This window comes from Artemia sp. Qi Xiang Cuo, chromosome 11 (genome assembly GCF_049724085.1).
Source record: "Artemia sp. Qi Xiang Cuo chromosome 11, ASM4972408v1, whole genome shotgun sequence".
NCBI lineage: Eukaryota > Metazoa > Arthropoda > Branchiopoda > Anostraca > Artemiidae > Artemia > Artemia sp. Qi Xiang Cuo.
The window spans coordinates 51,230,768-51,249,000 of NC_142804.1; the positions used below are offsets into that span (position 1 = coordinate 51,230,768).

The 18,233-nt window shown below is 33.3% G+C and overlaps 1 protein-coding gene across 1 annotated transcript; it reads right to left on the reverse strand.

Moving 5' to 3' along the window:
* Positions 1 to 420, reverse strand: LOC148947109 (uncharacterized). The gene has a single exon (XM_089096514.1). It carries the CDS (start codon positions 418 to 420, stop codon positions 1 to 3), a length of 420 nt encoding a protein of 139 aa, XP_088952640.1.
* Between the last annotated feature and the right edge of the window lie 17,813 nt (positions 421 to 18,233).

The following is an 18,233-nucleotide window of genomic DNA, read 5'->3' on the forward strand; positions in this document are numbered from 1 at the left end:
TTAAGGGATGGCCACGTAGATGATTTCTTTAAAGACCAGCAGTGCTTCTCCGGGGACGTTGTCACAACAGCCATGGCATAGCTTGTACAGCTCGATCATATCACCCCTTAGAAATGTGCATGAGAGTGCTGGTAGGTGAAGCAGACGAAGACGTTGTTCGTATGGGAGGTCTTTCAAACTTGGGGAGAACTTCGTCATCTGCCTTTCAACTGCTTCCAGTGCATCTATATCCTTGTTCAGGGATGGACGAACTGTGCAATGACCATATTCGAGAATTGGGCGGACTAGCAACTTGATGAGGGTCGCGAGCATTTCTACATCGAGACACTTGAACGTTTTCTTAATCAGCGCTGATACCCGTGTAGCCTGTTTTATGGTCAATTCGTAGTAGTCCGAAAAGGTCAACTTGTGGTCAACCATCATACCCAAATCTCTTTCGATCGTGCTTAGAGCAAGTGGTGTGGGCCCAATGCTGTACGGTGCAGATGAACAATCAGCTCCGATGGTCAAAGGGTTTATGCATCACAGAAAAGCAGTTTGGTCTTCGGAAATACCTACAGACCATATCGTATTAAAATTTCAGTTCTATAATAGAAATTAAGGTCTCTATAGAGAAGAGGCGGGGCTTAATTTTCCCTTAAAAGAAAAAAGCAGATTCTCAATTTATGCTGAAATTATACTTCAGTGTAGCATATACATACAAATCAAAACACAGTCTCATATTCACTTTTAGTAATCAAAACACAAAATTTTTTAAAAATGTTATGTCTCAGACATCTAAACAAAATCCAACAAGGGTGCATCAGCGTCCAGCTTGCCCTATATCCCCACAAAAGAAAACAGCCAAAGAAAACTGTTAGTGGGGAAAGAAAACAGAAATTAGTTTTTGGTTTAGGTGCTCCTTGACTAGAGACTATATCAAACAGTTCGTGGTGACGAACTGTAAGTAAGGAGCGACGAGGTTCAATAGTAACCGAAACTCTAAAATTCGGAATTTTCATACTAATAGATATATAAAAAGAAATGGCCTATTATGCTGATTTCAAATATATAAGTTTCATTAACTTTAATTTTACCTATTAAAGGCCACGAGCCTGAGATGCCTGATTTTCAAATCAAGGAGAAACACCCCTTTAAAGTCATAGAATTTTAATGAAAATTGCACCATTAGATTTAGCGCATCAGAAAACCCTATTGTAGAGGTTTCAAGCTCCTATCTGCGAAAATGCGGAATTTTGTATTTTTCGCCAGAAGAATTATCGAGGATACGTGTTTATTTATTATTTTTTTTCCAGGGGTGATCGTATCGACTCAGTGGTCCTAGAATATCGTGTGAGGGTTCATTCAAACGAAAATTAAAAGTCCTAGTGCCCCTTTTAAGTAACCAAAAAGATTGGAGGACAACTAGGCTCCCCCCCGCCCCCTTTTCCTAAAATCGTCCGATTAAAATTTTGAGGTAACCATTTGGTTCATCATAGTTGAAAGGTCCAACAACTTTGCATTTGGATATAAAATGGTACCCCCACAGCCCCAGGGAAAGGTGTTTGAGTTATAAAACTTGCCCATTGTTTACGGATAGTATTTGTTATTGGAAAGTATGTATACATTTTAGGGTGAGGGTGGCACGAATTTTAGTACTAGGGGCTGATCTACGGGGAATTTTACATAGGGAGGGAAGTATCCAGGGGTAAACTTGTCAGGGGAAATTATACACAGTGGAAATTTTGACAGAATTTCTGTACAAAATTCTTTTTACATGTCTTGCTTTCTCTTTTCCATCTCAATTTTATGCGAGGAGTTGTTAAGGGTAATTGTCCGGGATAAATTTTCACCGTGATTGAATTGTCTAGAGGATATTTCTGCGGGAGGGGAATTTCTTCGTGGAGGTGGGGACAGAATTTCTGGCATTATTTAAAAAACTATCAGAAATTAAAAAAAAATTTCAACTGAACTTAAAACGAACAGAAATTATTACGTATATGGAGAAGACTGTCCCCTCCTCTACACCTCGTTCTTTACGCTAAAGTTTGAACTTTGTCTCATATCTGTATGAATGACTCCTGAAACAAAAGGGTCGCTTAATTATAACACTAAGAAGCTTTTTAAAAAGTACTAAAAAACTTTAGCGTTAACAGCGAGGTGTTGAGGAGGAGGCAATCCCTTCATGCATGTAATAATTTCTGCTCATTTTAAGTTTTAATGCAGCTCCATACTTTCAGTTGAAAATTTTGTTTTCCATTTATTTAATCGTATTGAAACTTGAAATGACTGAGATAAAAGTTCCTCTCCAGAGAGGGCTTGCGACTGCAATGGTTGTTACAAGTAGGAAGAACATTAAGTCGAATAGGATATTTTTGCGTAGGTGGACTTCAATTAAGTAAAAGTATGGAAGAAAAAATAGTGAAGTGGTGACATGGATGGTCTACAAAGTACCTAAAACTAAAACATTGAAAAGGAAGATTTTAGGCAAACGCCATCAGCGCCGGAATCAGCGTACCCCTTGCTATTTTTTTCGTATATCTAAGAATGTTTTTTAGAGGGCTTCATATTCCATTGCTAGAGACTAAATTCTCTTAAAATATTAACCCAAATCCGGAGAAAATTTTTTCTCCGCCTCAGGTTTTTCTCTAATCGAGCAATAAAAGCAAGAAAATGTTTTTTCTCTATTCAAGCTGAAGGTTGAATAAGATGTAGCCTGTAGTCTAGGAACAGGTCTATCCAATATTTAAAAAAATGGTTTTAACGAGTTGGAAAGAACTACGAGACAAAGAAGTTTTGAAAGGATTTTGCAAATAAAACAATATCATTGATTTTTTTTTATTTTCTTTTTTTTTAAACCTTAGCATTCCAAGTGTCCATCGTCAACATATTCACCAAGCTGGTGTTTTCCAAGGATCTATTTTTTTTCTTTTTATTTCTTTATTTGTCATTCTGCAAGGTTGTTCAAATTACTTTTTTGTTTGTCAGGCCTCATTTTTGAATTAAACTTGTACTAAAGAAAAAAGAAATAAACAAATCATCTTATGCAACGTGTTAACCAAGTAGATTCCTCCAGATTCAATATAATTTCTACTTTTTTTTTAAAGAGTGCATTAATAGGCACAAGGCCGTATCCAGGGGGAATTTAGGGGGTTTGACCCCCCCCCCCCCCGATATATTCGCGTGACTCGTAAAAACGTAACAAAATAGATATAAACATTTTTTTTGCGTTTTTTTTTGTAACCCACCCCCGAAAAAAAATCCTTGTATAAACCCTCCCCCCTCCCCCCAACAAAAGAAAATCCTGGATACGGCTCTGAATAAGCATAACATTGGAATATTTATCGTTACCTAATCTGGGAGGAACAAAAATATCTAAGTGAAATTAGTTGTTACAGTTACGGCAGGAACACAAAAATGGGGTACCAAATGGGATCCTTCTGAGACAAACAGTGCGTTATTCTTTTTTTTGTTTTCCAGAAGTATTCATTATAAGTTAAATAGTAAAATATTTATCGTCACCTCTTCCCAGAGGAATAGAAAATTAAGGTTAAATTATTTTCAACAGTTAAGGCAGGGTTATAAAAAAAAATCTGGCAAGGGTGACTTTGGTATGTTAAGAGTTGAATTTTGGTTGCAAAGAGCTGCGGTTTGCCCATCTAATGCACCAGTACCTATATATATATATATATATATATATATATATATATATATATATATATATATATATATATATATATATATATATATATATATATATATATATATATATATATATATATATATATATATATATATATATATATATATATATATATATATATATATATATATATATATATATATATATATATATATATATATATATATATATATATATATATATATATATATATATATATATATAGGCACTGGTGCATTAGATGGTCACTTATAAAAACTTTAAGTTTGGTCAGTGCTAATGAAATAAAATAAAATAGGATGAATATATAATAGTTTAGAAATAAATTTGAGCTATATATTTGCACATTAGGGGTGGGGGGGTTGTTGATAAAGCATAGCATATATTAAATACGTATAATAGCGGTCTCTTTAAAAATAACCGGTCTCTGGCGGGTTTCATCTGTCATTGCAAGACTGGTTTCCCTGCATATTATGTAAAAGTGACTATGTAATGCACTAGTACCTATATAAAAAATATATATATATATATATATATATATATATATATATATATATATATATATATATATATATATATATATATATATATATATATATATATATAAGGGTCACAGCTGCCGCTGCAACCATGAAAGGTCCATGCATCGGAAAATAAATTACTGAAGATCACTCATATGATCTTGGCTTAGTATCCTAGATAAAAATGTTGGTGAAGTTACTGAATTTTAGGAGGCTTTGAGAGTTCGGAGTGTAAGAATAAGTTCGAAAACTAATGTTAAGAAGACCAAGTTGCTTAGACTAGGAACAAATCATAGGCAGTAAGAACGATATGTCATAGAACGATAACCATAGTAAAGAACGATATGGGCACAATGTGTTTTTTGTTTTGTTTTTTTTCTCCATACCCGGGCACTTCGTATCGAAGGTGTTGTCGTAGAAACTTCGAAAAGGGTTCATTCGATTCGAAATTGGAGTGGCTAGTGCCTGTTTTAATAGTCGAAAGTGATTGGAGAGTAACTAACCCCCCACCCGGCCCATCAGTCTCCCAAACACCTCCAATCAAAATTTTGAGATGGCCAATGTGTTCAGCGTTGTTAATATCCAGATAGAAAATATGTTGTTGAGGAGGAGACTCCCCCACAGCCCTCAAGGCAAGGGTTTTAAGTTATGCCCTGGGGGCATATAAGGTTCTTAAAGAAGGCATTGTCGTAGAAACTTCGAAAAAAGCTCATTCGATTGGAAATTCAAAGGGCTAGTGCCCTTTTTAATAGTCTGAAGTGATTGGAGGGCAACTATGCCCCCCCACCCAACATTCCCCCAAACACATCCAATAAAAATTTTGAGATAAACATTTTGTTCAGCGTAGTTGATGCGTAGTTGATTTCCAGATATAAAACACATTTTTGAGGAGGACACTCCCCCACAACCCTCAGGGCGAGGATTATAAGTTATGACCTGGGGGCATATAAGGTGAAATATTTGTCGTAAAAACTTGAAAAAGGGCTCATCCGATTGGAAATTCAAAGGGCTAGTGCCCTTATCAATAGTCGAAAGTGATTTGAGGGCAACTAACCCCCTCTCGCCCACCTTTTCCCCAAACACTTCCAATCAAAATTTTAGATAGCCATTTTATTCAACGTAGTTGAAAGTTTTGGAAATAAGCTCTTTAAGGATGACAACCCCTCCCCCCACAGCCCTCAGGGCATAGGGTGTAAGTTATGCCCTGGGGGCATATAAAGTTTTATTGAAAGCGTTGTCTCAGAAACTTCAAAACGGCACATTCAATTGGAAATTGAAAGGGCTAGTGCCTTTTTTAATAGTTGAAAGTGCTTGGATAGCGACTGCCACCCATCTCACGCCCACCATTTTCCCAAACACATCGAATTAAAATTTTGAGATATCCATTTTGTTCAACGTAGTTGAAAGTTCAGGTAATTAGGTCATTTAGGATGATAACCCTCTCAGAGCCCACAGTGCAAGGGTTGTAAGTTATACTCTGGGGCACATAAAGTTTTTATTGAAAGTGTTGTCATACAAACTTCAAAAGAGCTCATTCAATTGGAAATTGAAAGGGCTAGCTCCTATTTTAATAGTTGAAAGTGATCGGATAGCGACTAACGCCCCTCTCACGCCCACCATTATCCAAAACACATTAAATCAAAATTTTGAGATATCCATTTTGTTCACCGTAGTTGAACGTTCTGGAAATTAGGTCTTTTAGGATGATAGCCCCTCAGAGCCCTCAATGCAGGTTTTGTAAGTAATGCCCCGGGGGCATATAAGGTTTCTATAGAAAGTTGTTGTATAAATCACAGGCAGCGGGATCGCGCTGCCTAAGTACAGAACGGCGACACTCGAGAATGAGACAAGAAACGGGGACTAAGTAAAGAGGAGGACACTCCCCCACAACCCTCAGGGCAAGGATTTTAAGTTATGCCATGGGGGCATATAAGAACGATGCTTTATTAATTTTAACCTTTAAAGCAGGGCACTTCGTATCGAAGAAGTTGTCGTAGAAACTTCTAAAAGGTCTCATTCAATTGGAAATTGGAGTGGCTTGTGCCCTTTTTAATAATCAAAAGTGATTTGAAGGTGACTAACACCCCTTCAACCCCCACCATTTCCCGAAACATATCCAATCAAAATTTTGAGATACCCATTTTGTTCAGCGTAGTTGATTTCCAGATAGAAATTATGTTTTTGAGGACAGTCCCCCACAGTCCTTAGGGCAAGGGTTGTAAAATATGCCCTGGGGGCATATATGGTTTTTATAGATGGCGTTGTCGTAGAAACTTCAAAAAAGGCTCAATCGATTGGAAATTCAAAGGGCTAATGCCATTTTTAATAGTCAAAAGTGATTGGAAGGCAACTAACCCACCTCTCACGCCCACCTTTTCCCCAAACACATCTAATCAAAACTTTGAGATTGCCATTTTATTCAACGTAGTTTTAAGTTCTGGAAATTAGGTCTTTCAGGATGACAACACCCCACATCCCTAAGGGAGAGGGTTTTAAATTATGCCCAGGGGGCATATAAGGTTTTTATATAACGCGTTGCCGTAGAAACTTCAAAAAGGGTTCATTCGATTGGAAATTGAAATGGCTAGTGCTCTTTTTAGTATTCGAAAGTGATACGAAAGCAACTAACACCCCTTCCACGCCCACCATTTCCCCAAACACGTCCAATAAAGGTTTTGAGATAGTCATTTTGTTCCATGCAGTTCAAAGTTCAGGAAATTATACCTTTGAGCAGGACACTCCCCCCATAGTCTTCAGGGCAAGGGTTATAAGTTATGTCCTGGGGGAACATAAGGTTTATATTGAAATCTTTGTCGTAGAAACTTGAAAAAGGGCTCATTAGATTGGAAATTCAAAGGTCTAGTGGCCTTCTTAGTAGTCGAAAGTGATTTGAGGGCAACTAACCCCCCTCTCACGCCCACCTTTTCTCCAAACATATCCAATCAGTATTTTAGATAGCCATTTTATTCAAAGTAGTTGAAATTTTTGGAAATTAGGTCTTTAAGAATGACAACCCCTCCCCCCCCCACAGCTCTCAGGGCATGGGTTGTAAGTTATTTCCTGGGGGCATATAAGGTTTTTATTGAAAGCCTAGAAACTTCAAATGGGCTCATTCAATTGGAAATTGAAAGGATTAGTGCCTTTATTAATAGTTGAAAGTGATTGGAGAGCGATTAACGCCCCTCTCACGCCCACCATTTTCCCAAACACATCCAATCAAAATTTTGAGATATCCATTTTTTTCAACGTAGTTGAAAGTTCTTGAAATTAGGTCTTTTAGGATGATAACCCCCTCAGAGCACCCAGTGCAAGGGTTGTAAGTTATGCTCTGGGGGCATATAAAGTTTGTATAGAAATTTCATATAGAAATTTTGTATAGAAAGTTTGTATAGAAATTGTTATAGAAATTTCAAAAAGGGCTCATTTGATTGAAAATTGAAATTGACCTTTTTAATAGTCGAAGGTGAGTGGAAAGTAATTAACCCCCCTCTTACGCCCTCCATTTCCCCAAAAACACTCAGTTAAAGTTTAGATATAGTCATTTTGTTCAACGTAGTTGAAAGTTCTGGAAATTAGGTATATATGGATGAAAAACCCCCAGAGCCCCAAGGGCAAAGGTTGTAAGTTATGCCCTGGGGGAAAATAAGGTTTCTGCAGATAGAGTTGTCGTAAAACTTCAAAAGGGGCTCATTCAATTGGAAATTGAGAGGGCTAGTGCCCTTTGTAATAGTCGAAAGTGATTTGAGTGTAACTAACCCCCTCTCACGTCCACGATTTCCCCAAACATATCCAATCAAAATTTTGAAATAGCCATTTTGTTCAACGTAGTTGAAAGTTCTAGAAATTATGTCTTTGAGAATGGCACTCCTCCCCCAGCCATCAGGGCAAGGGTTGTAAGCTATGCCCTGGGCGCATATAAGATTTATAATTGAAAGTTTTGTCGTAGAAACTTTTTCGTCGTAACTTTTTTTGTCGTAGAAAAAGGGCTCATTTGACTGGGAATTCAAAGGGCTAGGACCATTTTTAATAGTTGAAAGTGATTGGAGAGTGACTACCACCCCTCTCACGCCCACCATTTCCCCAAACACATCCAATCAAAATTTTGAGATAACTATTTTGTTTAACGCAGTTGAAAGTTCTGAAAATTTGGTCTTAGAGGATGGCAACCACCCTAACAGACCTTAAGGCAAGGGTTGTAATTTATGCCCTGGGGGCATATAAGGTTTAATATATATATATATATATATATATATATATATATATATATATATATATATATATATATATATATATATATATATATATATATATATATATATATATATATATACATATACTGAAATTTAGTAATTAAAATGTTAATATTATTTGAATTATTAAAGTTATAAAGTAAAAAAAATTATATTTTTCTCTAAAGTGCAAATTTTGTTCTGGCCTTGGGAAGGCATAGGGGTTTTGCGCCCAACTTTTGTTAATTTCTGCTCGTTTTGAGTTTGACTTGGTTAATTATTGTAATTTCTATTTGTTTTGGGTTTCATTTATTTATCAATGCTGATTTGTGGTAGTTTCACATTTGGTAGATTATTTGATTTTATTTCTGCTCATTTTTTGTTAAAGGGATTTCTTTACTTTTCTTTGAAAAATCTTATTTTGTTGAAAAAGTTTTTTTAATTAATGAGGGAAAAGAGTTAATATTAGTTAGCAAGAAAATCAATTTTCACTTATTTGAGAAGCATTATTAGTAACGATGGTGGATCTGGTGAAGATATAAAAACTAGAATATGCGATGCGCACTATGTCTTCCCATTGTTGACGAAACTTTGGAAGAATAGCAAGATAAGTATAAGAATTGATAGTTGAATATTGGAAGCCACAGTAATGACAGTGGTCAAAAATGGCGCTTTGAATGTGTTGTTTTACAGTGAAATAGTCTAAGAAAAGTCTCACTATATCGAGCACCTAAGACTATGTGCTCGCTAGATTGACCGTAAATAAAACAATTAACCTTACGAAAAACATAGTTTGATTCCCTTTTCTAGGGCTATAAGGAAAAAAAGGTTGAGGCGATATATATATATATATATATATATATATATATATATATATATATATATATATATATATATATATATATATATATATATATATATATATATATATATATATATATATATATATATATATATATCGAATTATATCAAGTTATATTAAAGTATATATACCAAATTATCATACATTATCAAAAATTTTATTTATAGCTTATCAAACTAGAAGATATACATAAGCAATTACTTATGGATTGGCCATCACTAAAATCTTAATCCTTTATGACTCGTAAGTGACATCCGCGTGAGAAAAAAATACACTTCAAATAAATTGGGGAATAGTTTGCTAAATTTAGCCGATTGAAAAGATCTTGCACGAGACTGTCATTTTAACACCACGAGCTGTTTATATTTTTAATTTATTTGTTTATGATAAGATGAATCCAAAGCTTGATCAAACTAAATCATTCCCAATGAATCACTTCTGTTGAAGTAAAATTTTGCAAGTAATTGTTGTAAAATTGCTGAGCTATAAAAACGCTCATCCCTTCTAAATCCTACGTTTAAATTTAAACAAAGAATTCAATGGGAAGTAAAGACCGAAAACAAAACTTAAAATGAACAGAAATTATCCTGTAGCTGGTTACCCCCTCCCCCCACTCTTTGTGCTATAGTTTGATAAGTGCTTGAAATAAAGAATTTTTTAATGGGAATAAATACGGCCAGTTTTCTCTGCGCATCGATCTTTTTTCTCCTTGCATTTCCGACAGTAGTAAGGCCATAGGCACTTGAAAGGGGACAAGGAAACTTACGCCTGAAGGCATGGATATGTATTTAGGTTTTCAATGCATTGGACGGTTACCAGGGTCATTTGCCTATTACAATGAACTCTACATGGGTTGATAGACATGTTTTCTATTATGACACCCATTTTTGGAGGACAGCCAGAGAGAGAGAGCGACGGTCACACTAACTACTTGATTAGTAGTTGGATTCGGATATAAGGAGTAATTTTCATTGTATTTCATATTAGTAAGAGAATTGAATGTATTGCGATGGTTAAGAATGGGATGCTTACATCAGATACTTAATAGATTTGACGCTTACAAGTGACATTGCTAGAGTCAAATATATTTGGTGTTGGTGATATTATGACCCTCCAAGTCCCCTGGGGAAAGGGCTGCACAGTGTATCGATATCGGACGTATTTTTTTTGGGCTTTTTGGTATCGCTGTTATATATAAATTTTTTTAGTAGATCTTATAAAATATTTTACTAATATATACGTTCTTCATATAAATTCAACAATCAGCAACTAAAAAACGGCACTAAAAACGGCACTTTTGGTGCAATGTCTCAAGTGGAAAAGCTGGGGCTAGTGGACTACCAGCACTTTTAGATTGACTTTTAATGGCTCATTCGAAAGCTAATGCTCATATCAACGTGATCTTTATCATTTCTACCATAACTTAAAACAATACTTTTGATGTCACTTCTTAAGTATATTAAATAAAAAAAAAGCACATAACCTCATCTAAATTAACCTTAAAAAAATGAAACTATCTTTTTTTTTTTTATCATGAACTGTTTAGCGTATACCTAATAATTCTCTTCGTTTTAAGTTTTTTAATTTTGCTCCTTACTTTCAGTTTTTCGAACTAAGAACGAAAATACTTTTGTGGGAATAACTTATGTTTTTGCAAGGAAGGTCATTTTTTGTAATGAGACCCAGTCATTTTTGTAATGAGACTCAGAAAGCGTTTTGATTTGTATTTTTTCAGTAAAGTGCAAATTTTTAAGTGACCATTAAGATTGAGCCATGGGGAAAGTCTTGTTTTCTGTCATTTTAGCACCGAACTACGACTTTACCCCGAAGAGGACGAATTTGCAATCAATTTCAAATTCTGAGAAGCTAATTGACTTAAAATTATTAATAACTATATTTTAGGCTTCCCAATTGCAAAAAAGAAGTAATGTCACGCTTGGTTATCTGTAATTGCATATCGACTATAATGTGGGGGAGGGGGGTTCATTTATTTATCGATGCGGATTTGTGACAGTTTCACGATTGGTAGATTATTTGATGTTATTTTTGCTAATTTTTTGTTTAATGAAGTTCTTTACTTTTCTTTGAAAAACTTATTTTGTGGAAAAAGTGTTTTGTTTTTTTTCTAAATAAGAACGAAAATCCTTTTGTGGGAATAACTTATGTTTTTGCAAGGAAGGTCATTTTTTGTAATGAGACCCAGTCATTTTTGTAATGAGACTCAGAAAGCGTTTTGATTTGTATTTTTTCAGTAAAGTGCAAATTTTTAAGTGACCATTAAGATTGGGCCATGGGGGGGGGGGGGTGTTTCTCCCTTTTTCGAAAATCAGGCTCCCTGTTTTCAAAATCCCTTTTTCTTCTGTAGTAAAGTAATAATTTATTTTAGTAAAGTAATAATACCTTTTTGAACTTATATTGTTAGAATGGTTATTCAAAACTGTTTAAAAATCCATATTGAAACTACATTATATACTAAAGAAACTGAATACATTAACATCTAAAACAAAGCATATGCAACCCAAATTTCATCTTTAAAACGCTAAGATATCTATTATCAGATTCAAACGCTTAATACCCGCAAGCATATACGAGTCAAATTTCATCTTAAAGTGCCAACGTATCTGATAGAATAATCTAAGTCTTATGATCAATTTCATAAAACCTATAATTTTCACCTTTTTCTCCATTAAGCATCAATTACTTCAAGAAATTAATTCCACATTTTTGCAGATAGGAAAATTAATTCCCGTACAAAATCATTCTACTCTTTCAAAACTGCAAAATTCCACATTTTTTATGATAAAAGCTTGAAAGATTCTCTTTAATAATAGAACAGCACACTCATTTTTCAATTTAAAAATTTGAGGAGCATATCCCTAAGACAAAAGACCTAAAATTTAATTTAAAATTTAACTAACGTTTCCGGAAAAAAAAATCTGTAAAGTTCCCCCTGAAAAGTTCAACTAGTGACACCCGCCTACTACTTTAATATTAATCCCATTACAAACAACTTATATTCTGTTAAATCTGCAAAATTCTACATTTTTTATGATAAAAGCTTTAAAGATTATCTTTACTAATATAAAATCAAACTAATTTTTAAATTTAAAAATTTGAGGAGCAAATCCCTAAGACAAAAGACCTAAAATTTAATTTAAAAGTTAGCTCACGTTTCCGTAAAAAAAAATTTGGAAACCCTCCCCACCATGGAAAATTAATTACCGTACAAAAATATTCTAATTATGATGATAATTAAAAATTGTTTTCTTTTCAGTTTTTGCCAAAAACTTTTGCATTTTTCTGTTAACCAAATGGAAAAGGAGGAAAAAATCCGTCGTCAAAATAATACCAAGAGAGCAGTTCTATTAGTAAAGAGAATCTTTCATGCTTTTATCATCAAAAATGTGGAATTTTGTAGTTTTGACAGAGTAGAAGGATTTTGTACGGGAATTAATTTTACATGGGATTTCCGAAAAAAAAATCTGTAAAGTTTCCCCTGAAAATTTCACCTCTGGAAACCCCCCTCCTCATGTAAAATTAATCCCCGTACAAACTCCGTCTATTCTGTCAAAACTGCAAAAGTCCACATTTTTGATGATAAAAGCTTGAAAGATTCTCTTTACTAATAGAACAGCACACTCATTTTTCAATTTAAAAATTTGAGGAGCAAATCCCTAAGACAAAAGACCTAAAATTTAATTTAAAAGTTAGCTCACGTTTCCGGAAAAAAAAATTTGGAAATCCTCCTCCCCATGTAAAATTAATTCCCGTACAAAAATATTCTAATTATGATGATAATTAAAAATTGTTTTCTTTTCAGTTTTTGCCAAAAACTTTTGCATTTTTCTGTTAACCAAATGGAAAAGGAGGAAAAAATCCGTCGTCAAAATAATACCAAGAGAGCAGTTCTATTAGTAAAGAGAATCTTTCATGCTTTTATCATCAAAAATGTGGAATTTTGTCGTTTTGACAGAGTAGAAGGATTTTGTACGGGAATTAATTTTTCATGAGGAAGAGGGTTTCCAAATTTTTTTTCCGGAAACGTGAGTTAACTTTTAAAATAAATTTTAGGTCTTTTGTCTTAGGGATTTGCTCCTCAAATTTTTAAATTGAAAAATGAGTGTGCTGTTCTATTAGTAAAGAGAATCTTTCAAGCTTTTATCATCAAAAATGTGGAATTTTGCAGTTTTGACAGAGTAGAAGGATTTTGTACGGGGATTAATTTTACATGAGGAGGGGGTTTCCAGAGGTGAAAGTTTCCAGGTCATAATTGAAAGATTTTTTTTTTCCGTAAACGTGATGTAAATGTTAAATTATATTTTAGTTCTTGTGTCTTAGGGATATGCTCCTCAAATTTTTTAATTTAAAAATGATTGTTCTGTTCTATTATTAAATAGAATCTTTAAATCTTTTATCATCAAAAATGTGGAATTTTGTAGTTTTGACAGAGTAGAAGGATTTTGTACGGGCATTAATTTTTCATGAGGATGAGGGCGTACAATTTTTTTTTTTCCGGAAACGTGATATAAATTTTAAAATAATTTTTATGTCTTTTGTGTTAGTGATTTGATCATCAATTTTTTAAATTGAAAAATTAGTGTTATGTTCTATTAGTAAATAGAATCTTTAATGCTTTTATAATTAAAAATGTGGAATTTTGTAGTTTTGACAGAGTAGAAGGATTTTGTACGGGGATTAATTTTACATGGGGAGGAGGGTTTCCAAATTTTTTTTCCGGAAACGTGAGCTAACTTTTAAAATAAATTTTAGGTCTTTCGTCTTAGGGAATTGCTCCTCAAATTTTTAAATTGAAAAACGAGTGTGCTTTTCTATTAGTAAAGAGAATCTTTCAAGCTTTTATCATCAAAAATGTGGAATTTTGCAGTTTTGACAGAGTAGAAGGATTTTGTACGGGGATTAATTTTACATGAGGAGGGGGTTTCCAGGGTGAAATTTTCAGGGGAAACTTTACAGATTTTTTTTTTTGAAGGGGGAGGGAGGGATTTTTCCGTGGAGATGGGGCTAGATTTACTGGCATTATTTAGAAAACGATAATACAATAAATTAAAAAAAGTTTTTTCAACTGAAAGTAAGGAGCAAAATTAAAAACTTAAAACGAAGAGAATTATTACGTATACGCTAAACAGTTCATGATAAAAAAAAGATAGTTTCATTTTTTTAAGGTTAATTTAGATGAGGTTATGTGCGCTCCTCAAATTTTTAAATTGAAAAATGAGTGTGCTGTTCTATTATTAAAGAGAATCTTTCATGCTTTTATCATCAAAAATGTGGAATTTTGTAGTTTTGACAGAGTAGAAGGATTTTGTACGGGAATTAATTTTACATGAGGAGGAGGGGTTCCAATTTTTTTTTTCCGGAAACGTGAGCTAACTTTTAAATTAAATTTTAGGTCTTTTGTCTTAGGGATTTGCTCCTCAAATTTTTAAATTGAAAAATGAGTGTGCCGTTCTATTAGTAAAGAGAATCTTTCATGCTTTTATCATTAAAAATGTGGACTTTTGTAGTTTTGACAGAGTAGAAGGATTTAGTACGGGAATTAATTTTACATGAGGAGGAGGGTTTCCAAATATTTTTTTCCGGAAACGTGAGCTAACTTTTAAATTAAATTTTAGTTCTTTTGTCTTAGGGATTTGCTCCTCAAATTTTTAAATTGAAAAATGAGTGTGCTGTTCTATTAGTAAAGAGAATCTTTCAAGCTTTTATCATCAAAAATGTGGAATTTTGCAGTTTTGACAGAGTAGAAGGATTTTGTACGGGGATTAATTTTACATGAGGAGGGGGTTTCCAGGGGTGAAATTTTCAGGGGGAAACTTTACAGATTTTTTTTTTTTTGAAGGGGAGGGAGGGATTTTTCCGTGGAGATGGGGCTAGATTTACTGGCATTATTTAGAAAACGATAATACAATAAATTAAAAAAAGTTTTTTCAACTGAAAGTAAGGAGCAAAATTAAAAAACTTAAAACGAAGAGAATTATTACGTATACGCTAAACAGTTCACGATAAAAAAAGATAGTTTCATTTTTTAAGGTTAATTTAGATGAGGTTAGGTGCGCGCACATAACCTCATCTAAATTAACCTTAAAAAATGAAACTATCTTTTTTTATCGTGAACTGTTTAGCGTATACGTAATAATTCTCTTCGTTTTAAGTTTTTTAATTTTGCTCCTTACTTTCAGTTGAAAAAACTTTTTTTAATTTATTGTATTATCGTTTTCTAAATAATGCCAGTAAATCTAGCCCCATCTCCACGGAAAAATCCCTCCCTCCCCCTTCAAAAAAAAAAAAATCTGTAAAGTTTCCCCCGGTAAATTTCCCCCCTGGAACCCCCCCTCCTCATGTAAAATTAATCCCCGTACAAAATCCTTCTACTCTGTCAAAACTGCAAAATTCCACATTTTTGATTATAAAAGATTGAAAGATTCTCTTTAATAATAGAAAAGCACTCTCATTTTTCTATTTAAAAATTTGAGGATCAAATCCCTAAGACAAAAGACATAAAATTTAATTTAAAAGTTAGCTCACGTTTTTGGAAAAAAAAATTTGGAAACCCTCTTCCTAATGTAAAATTAAGTAACGTACAAAATCATTCTCATATGTAACAACTAAAAACTAAATAATTTTTTATTATCATAGCATGAAAGATTATATGTACTAATATAACAGCACACTCATTTTTCAATTTAAAAATTTGAGGAGCAAATCCCTAAGACGAAAGACCTAAAATTTAATTTAAAAGTTAGCTCACGTTTCCGGAAAAAAAAATTGGAACCCCTCCTCCTCAGGTAAAATTAATTCCCGTACAAAATCCTTCTACTCTGTCAAAACTACAAAATTCCACATTTTTGATGATAAAAGCTTGAAAGATTCTCTTTACTAATAGAACAGCACACTCATTTTTCAATTTAAAAATTTGAGGAGCGCACATAACCTCAACTAAATTAACCTTAGAAAAATGAAACTATCTTTTTTTTTATCATGAACTGTTTAGCGTATACGTAATAATTCTCTTCGTTTTAAGTTTTTTAATTTTGCTCCTTACTTTCAGTTGAAAAAACTTTTTTTAATTTATTGTATTATCGTTTTCTAAATAATGTCAGTAAATCTAGCCCCATCTCCACGGAAAAATCCCTCCCTCCCCCTTCAAAAAAAAAAAAATCTGTAAAGTTTCCCCTGAAAATTTCACCCCTGGAAACCCCCTCCTCATGTAAAATTAATCCCCGTACAAAATCCTTCTACTCTGTCAAAACTGCAAAATTCCACATTTTTGATGATAAAAGCTTGAAAGATTCTCTTTACTAATAGAACAGCACACTCATTTTTCAATTTAAAAATTTGAGGAGCAAATCCCTAAGACAAAAGACATAAAATTTAATTTAAAAGTTAGCTCACGTTTCCGGAAAAAAAATTTGGAAACCCACCTCCCCATGTAAAATTAATGCCCGTACAAAATCCTTCTACTCTGTCAAAACTACAAAATTCCACATTTTTGATGATAAAATCATGAAAGATTCTCTTTAATAATAGTACAGCACACAAATTTTTAAAAATAAAAATTTGAGGAGCAAATCCCTAAGACAAAGGAACAAAAATTTAATTTAAAATATAGCTCACGTTTCCGGAAAAAAAAAAATTGGAAAACACCCTCCTCATGCAAAATTAATCCCCGTACAAAATCCTTCTACTATGTCAAAACTACAAAATTCCACATTTTTGAAGATAAAATCATGAAAGATTCTCTTTAATAATAGAACATCAAACTAATTTTTAAATTTAAAAATTTTATGATCATATCCCTAACACAAAATAACTAAAATTTAATTTAAAATTTAACTCACGGTTCCGGAAAAAAAAAATCTGTAAATTGTCCCGCTGAACTTTTCTCCTCTGGAAACCCCCTCCTCATGTAAAATTAATCCCCGTACAAAATCCTTCTACTCTGTCAAAACTGCAAAATTCCACATTTTTGATGATAAAAGCTTGAAAGATTCTCTTTACTAATAGAACAGCACACTCATTTTTCAATATAAAAATTTTTGGATAAAATCCCTAAGACAACAGACCTAAAATTTAATTTAACAGTTAGATCTCGGTTCCGGAAAAAAAAAATTTGGAAACCCTCTTCCTCATGTAAAATTAATTCCCGTACAAAATCCTTCTACTCTGTCAAAACTACAAAATTCCACATTTTTGATGATAAAAGCATGAAAGATTCTCTTTACTAATAGAACTGCTCTCTTGGTATTATTTTGACGACGGATTTTTTCCTCCTTTTCCATTTGGTTAACAGAAAAATGCAAAAGTTTTTGGCAAAAACTGAAAAGAAAACAATTTTTAATTATCATCATAATTAGAATATTTTTGTACGGGAATTAATTTTACATGGGGAGGAGGGTTTCCAAATTTTTTTTCCGGAAACGTGAGTTAACTTTTAAATTAAATTTTAGGTCTTTTGTCTTAGGGATTTGCTCCTCAAATTTTTAAATTGAAAAATGAGTGTGCTGTTCTATTAGTAAAGATAATCATTCAAGCTTTTCTCAAAAAAAATGTTGAATTTTGCAGTTTTGACAGAGTAGAAGTATTTTGTACGGGTATTAATTGTCCCGGCGGCGGGGGGTGTCCAGAGGTGAACTTTTCAGGGGGAAACTTTACAGATTTTTTTGTCCGGAAACCCCCATGTAAAATTAATTCCCGTACAAAATCCTTCTACTCTGTCAAAACTACAAAATTCCACATTTTTGATGATAAAAGCATGAAAGATTCTCTTTACTAATAGAACTGCTCTCTTGGTATTATTTTGACGACGGATTTTTTCCTCCTTTTCCATTTGGTTAACAGAAAAATGCAAAAGTTTTTGGCAAAAACTGAAAAGAAAACAATTTTTAATTATCATCATAATTATAATATTTTTGTACTTTAATAAACGGGACATGGGGAGGAGG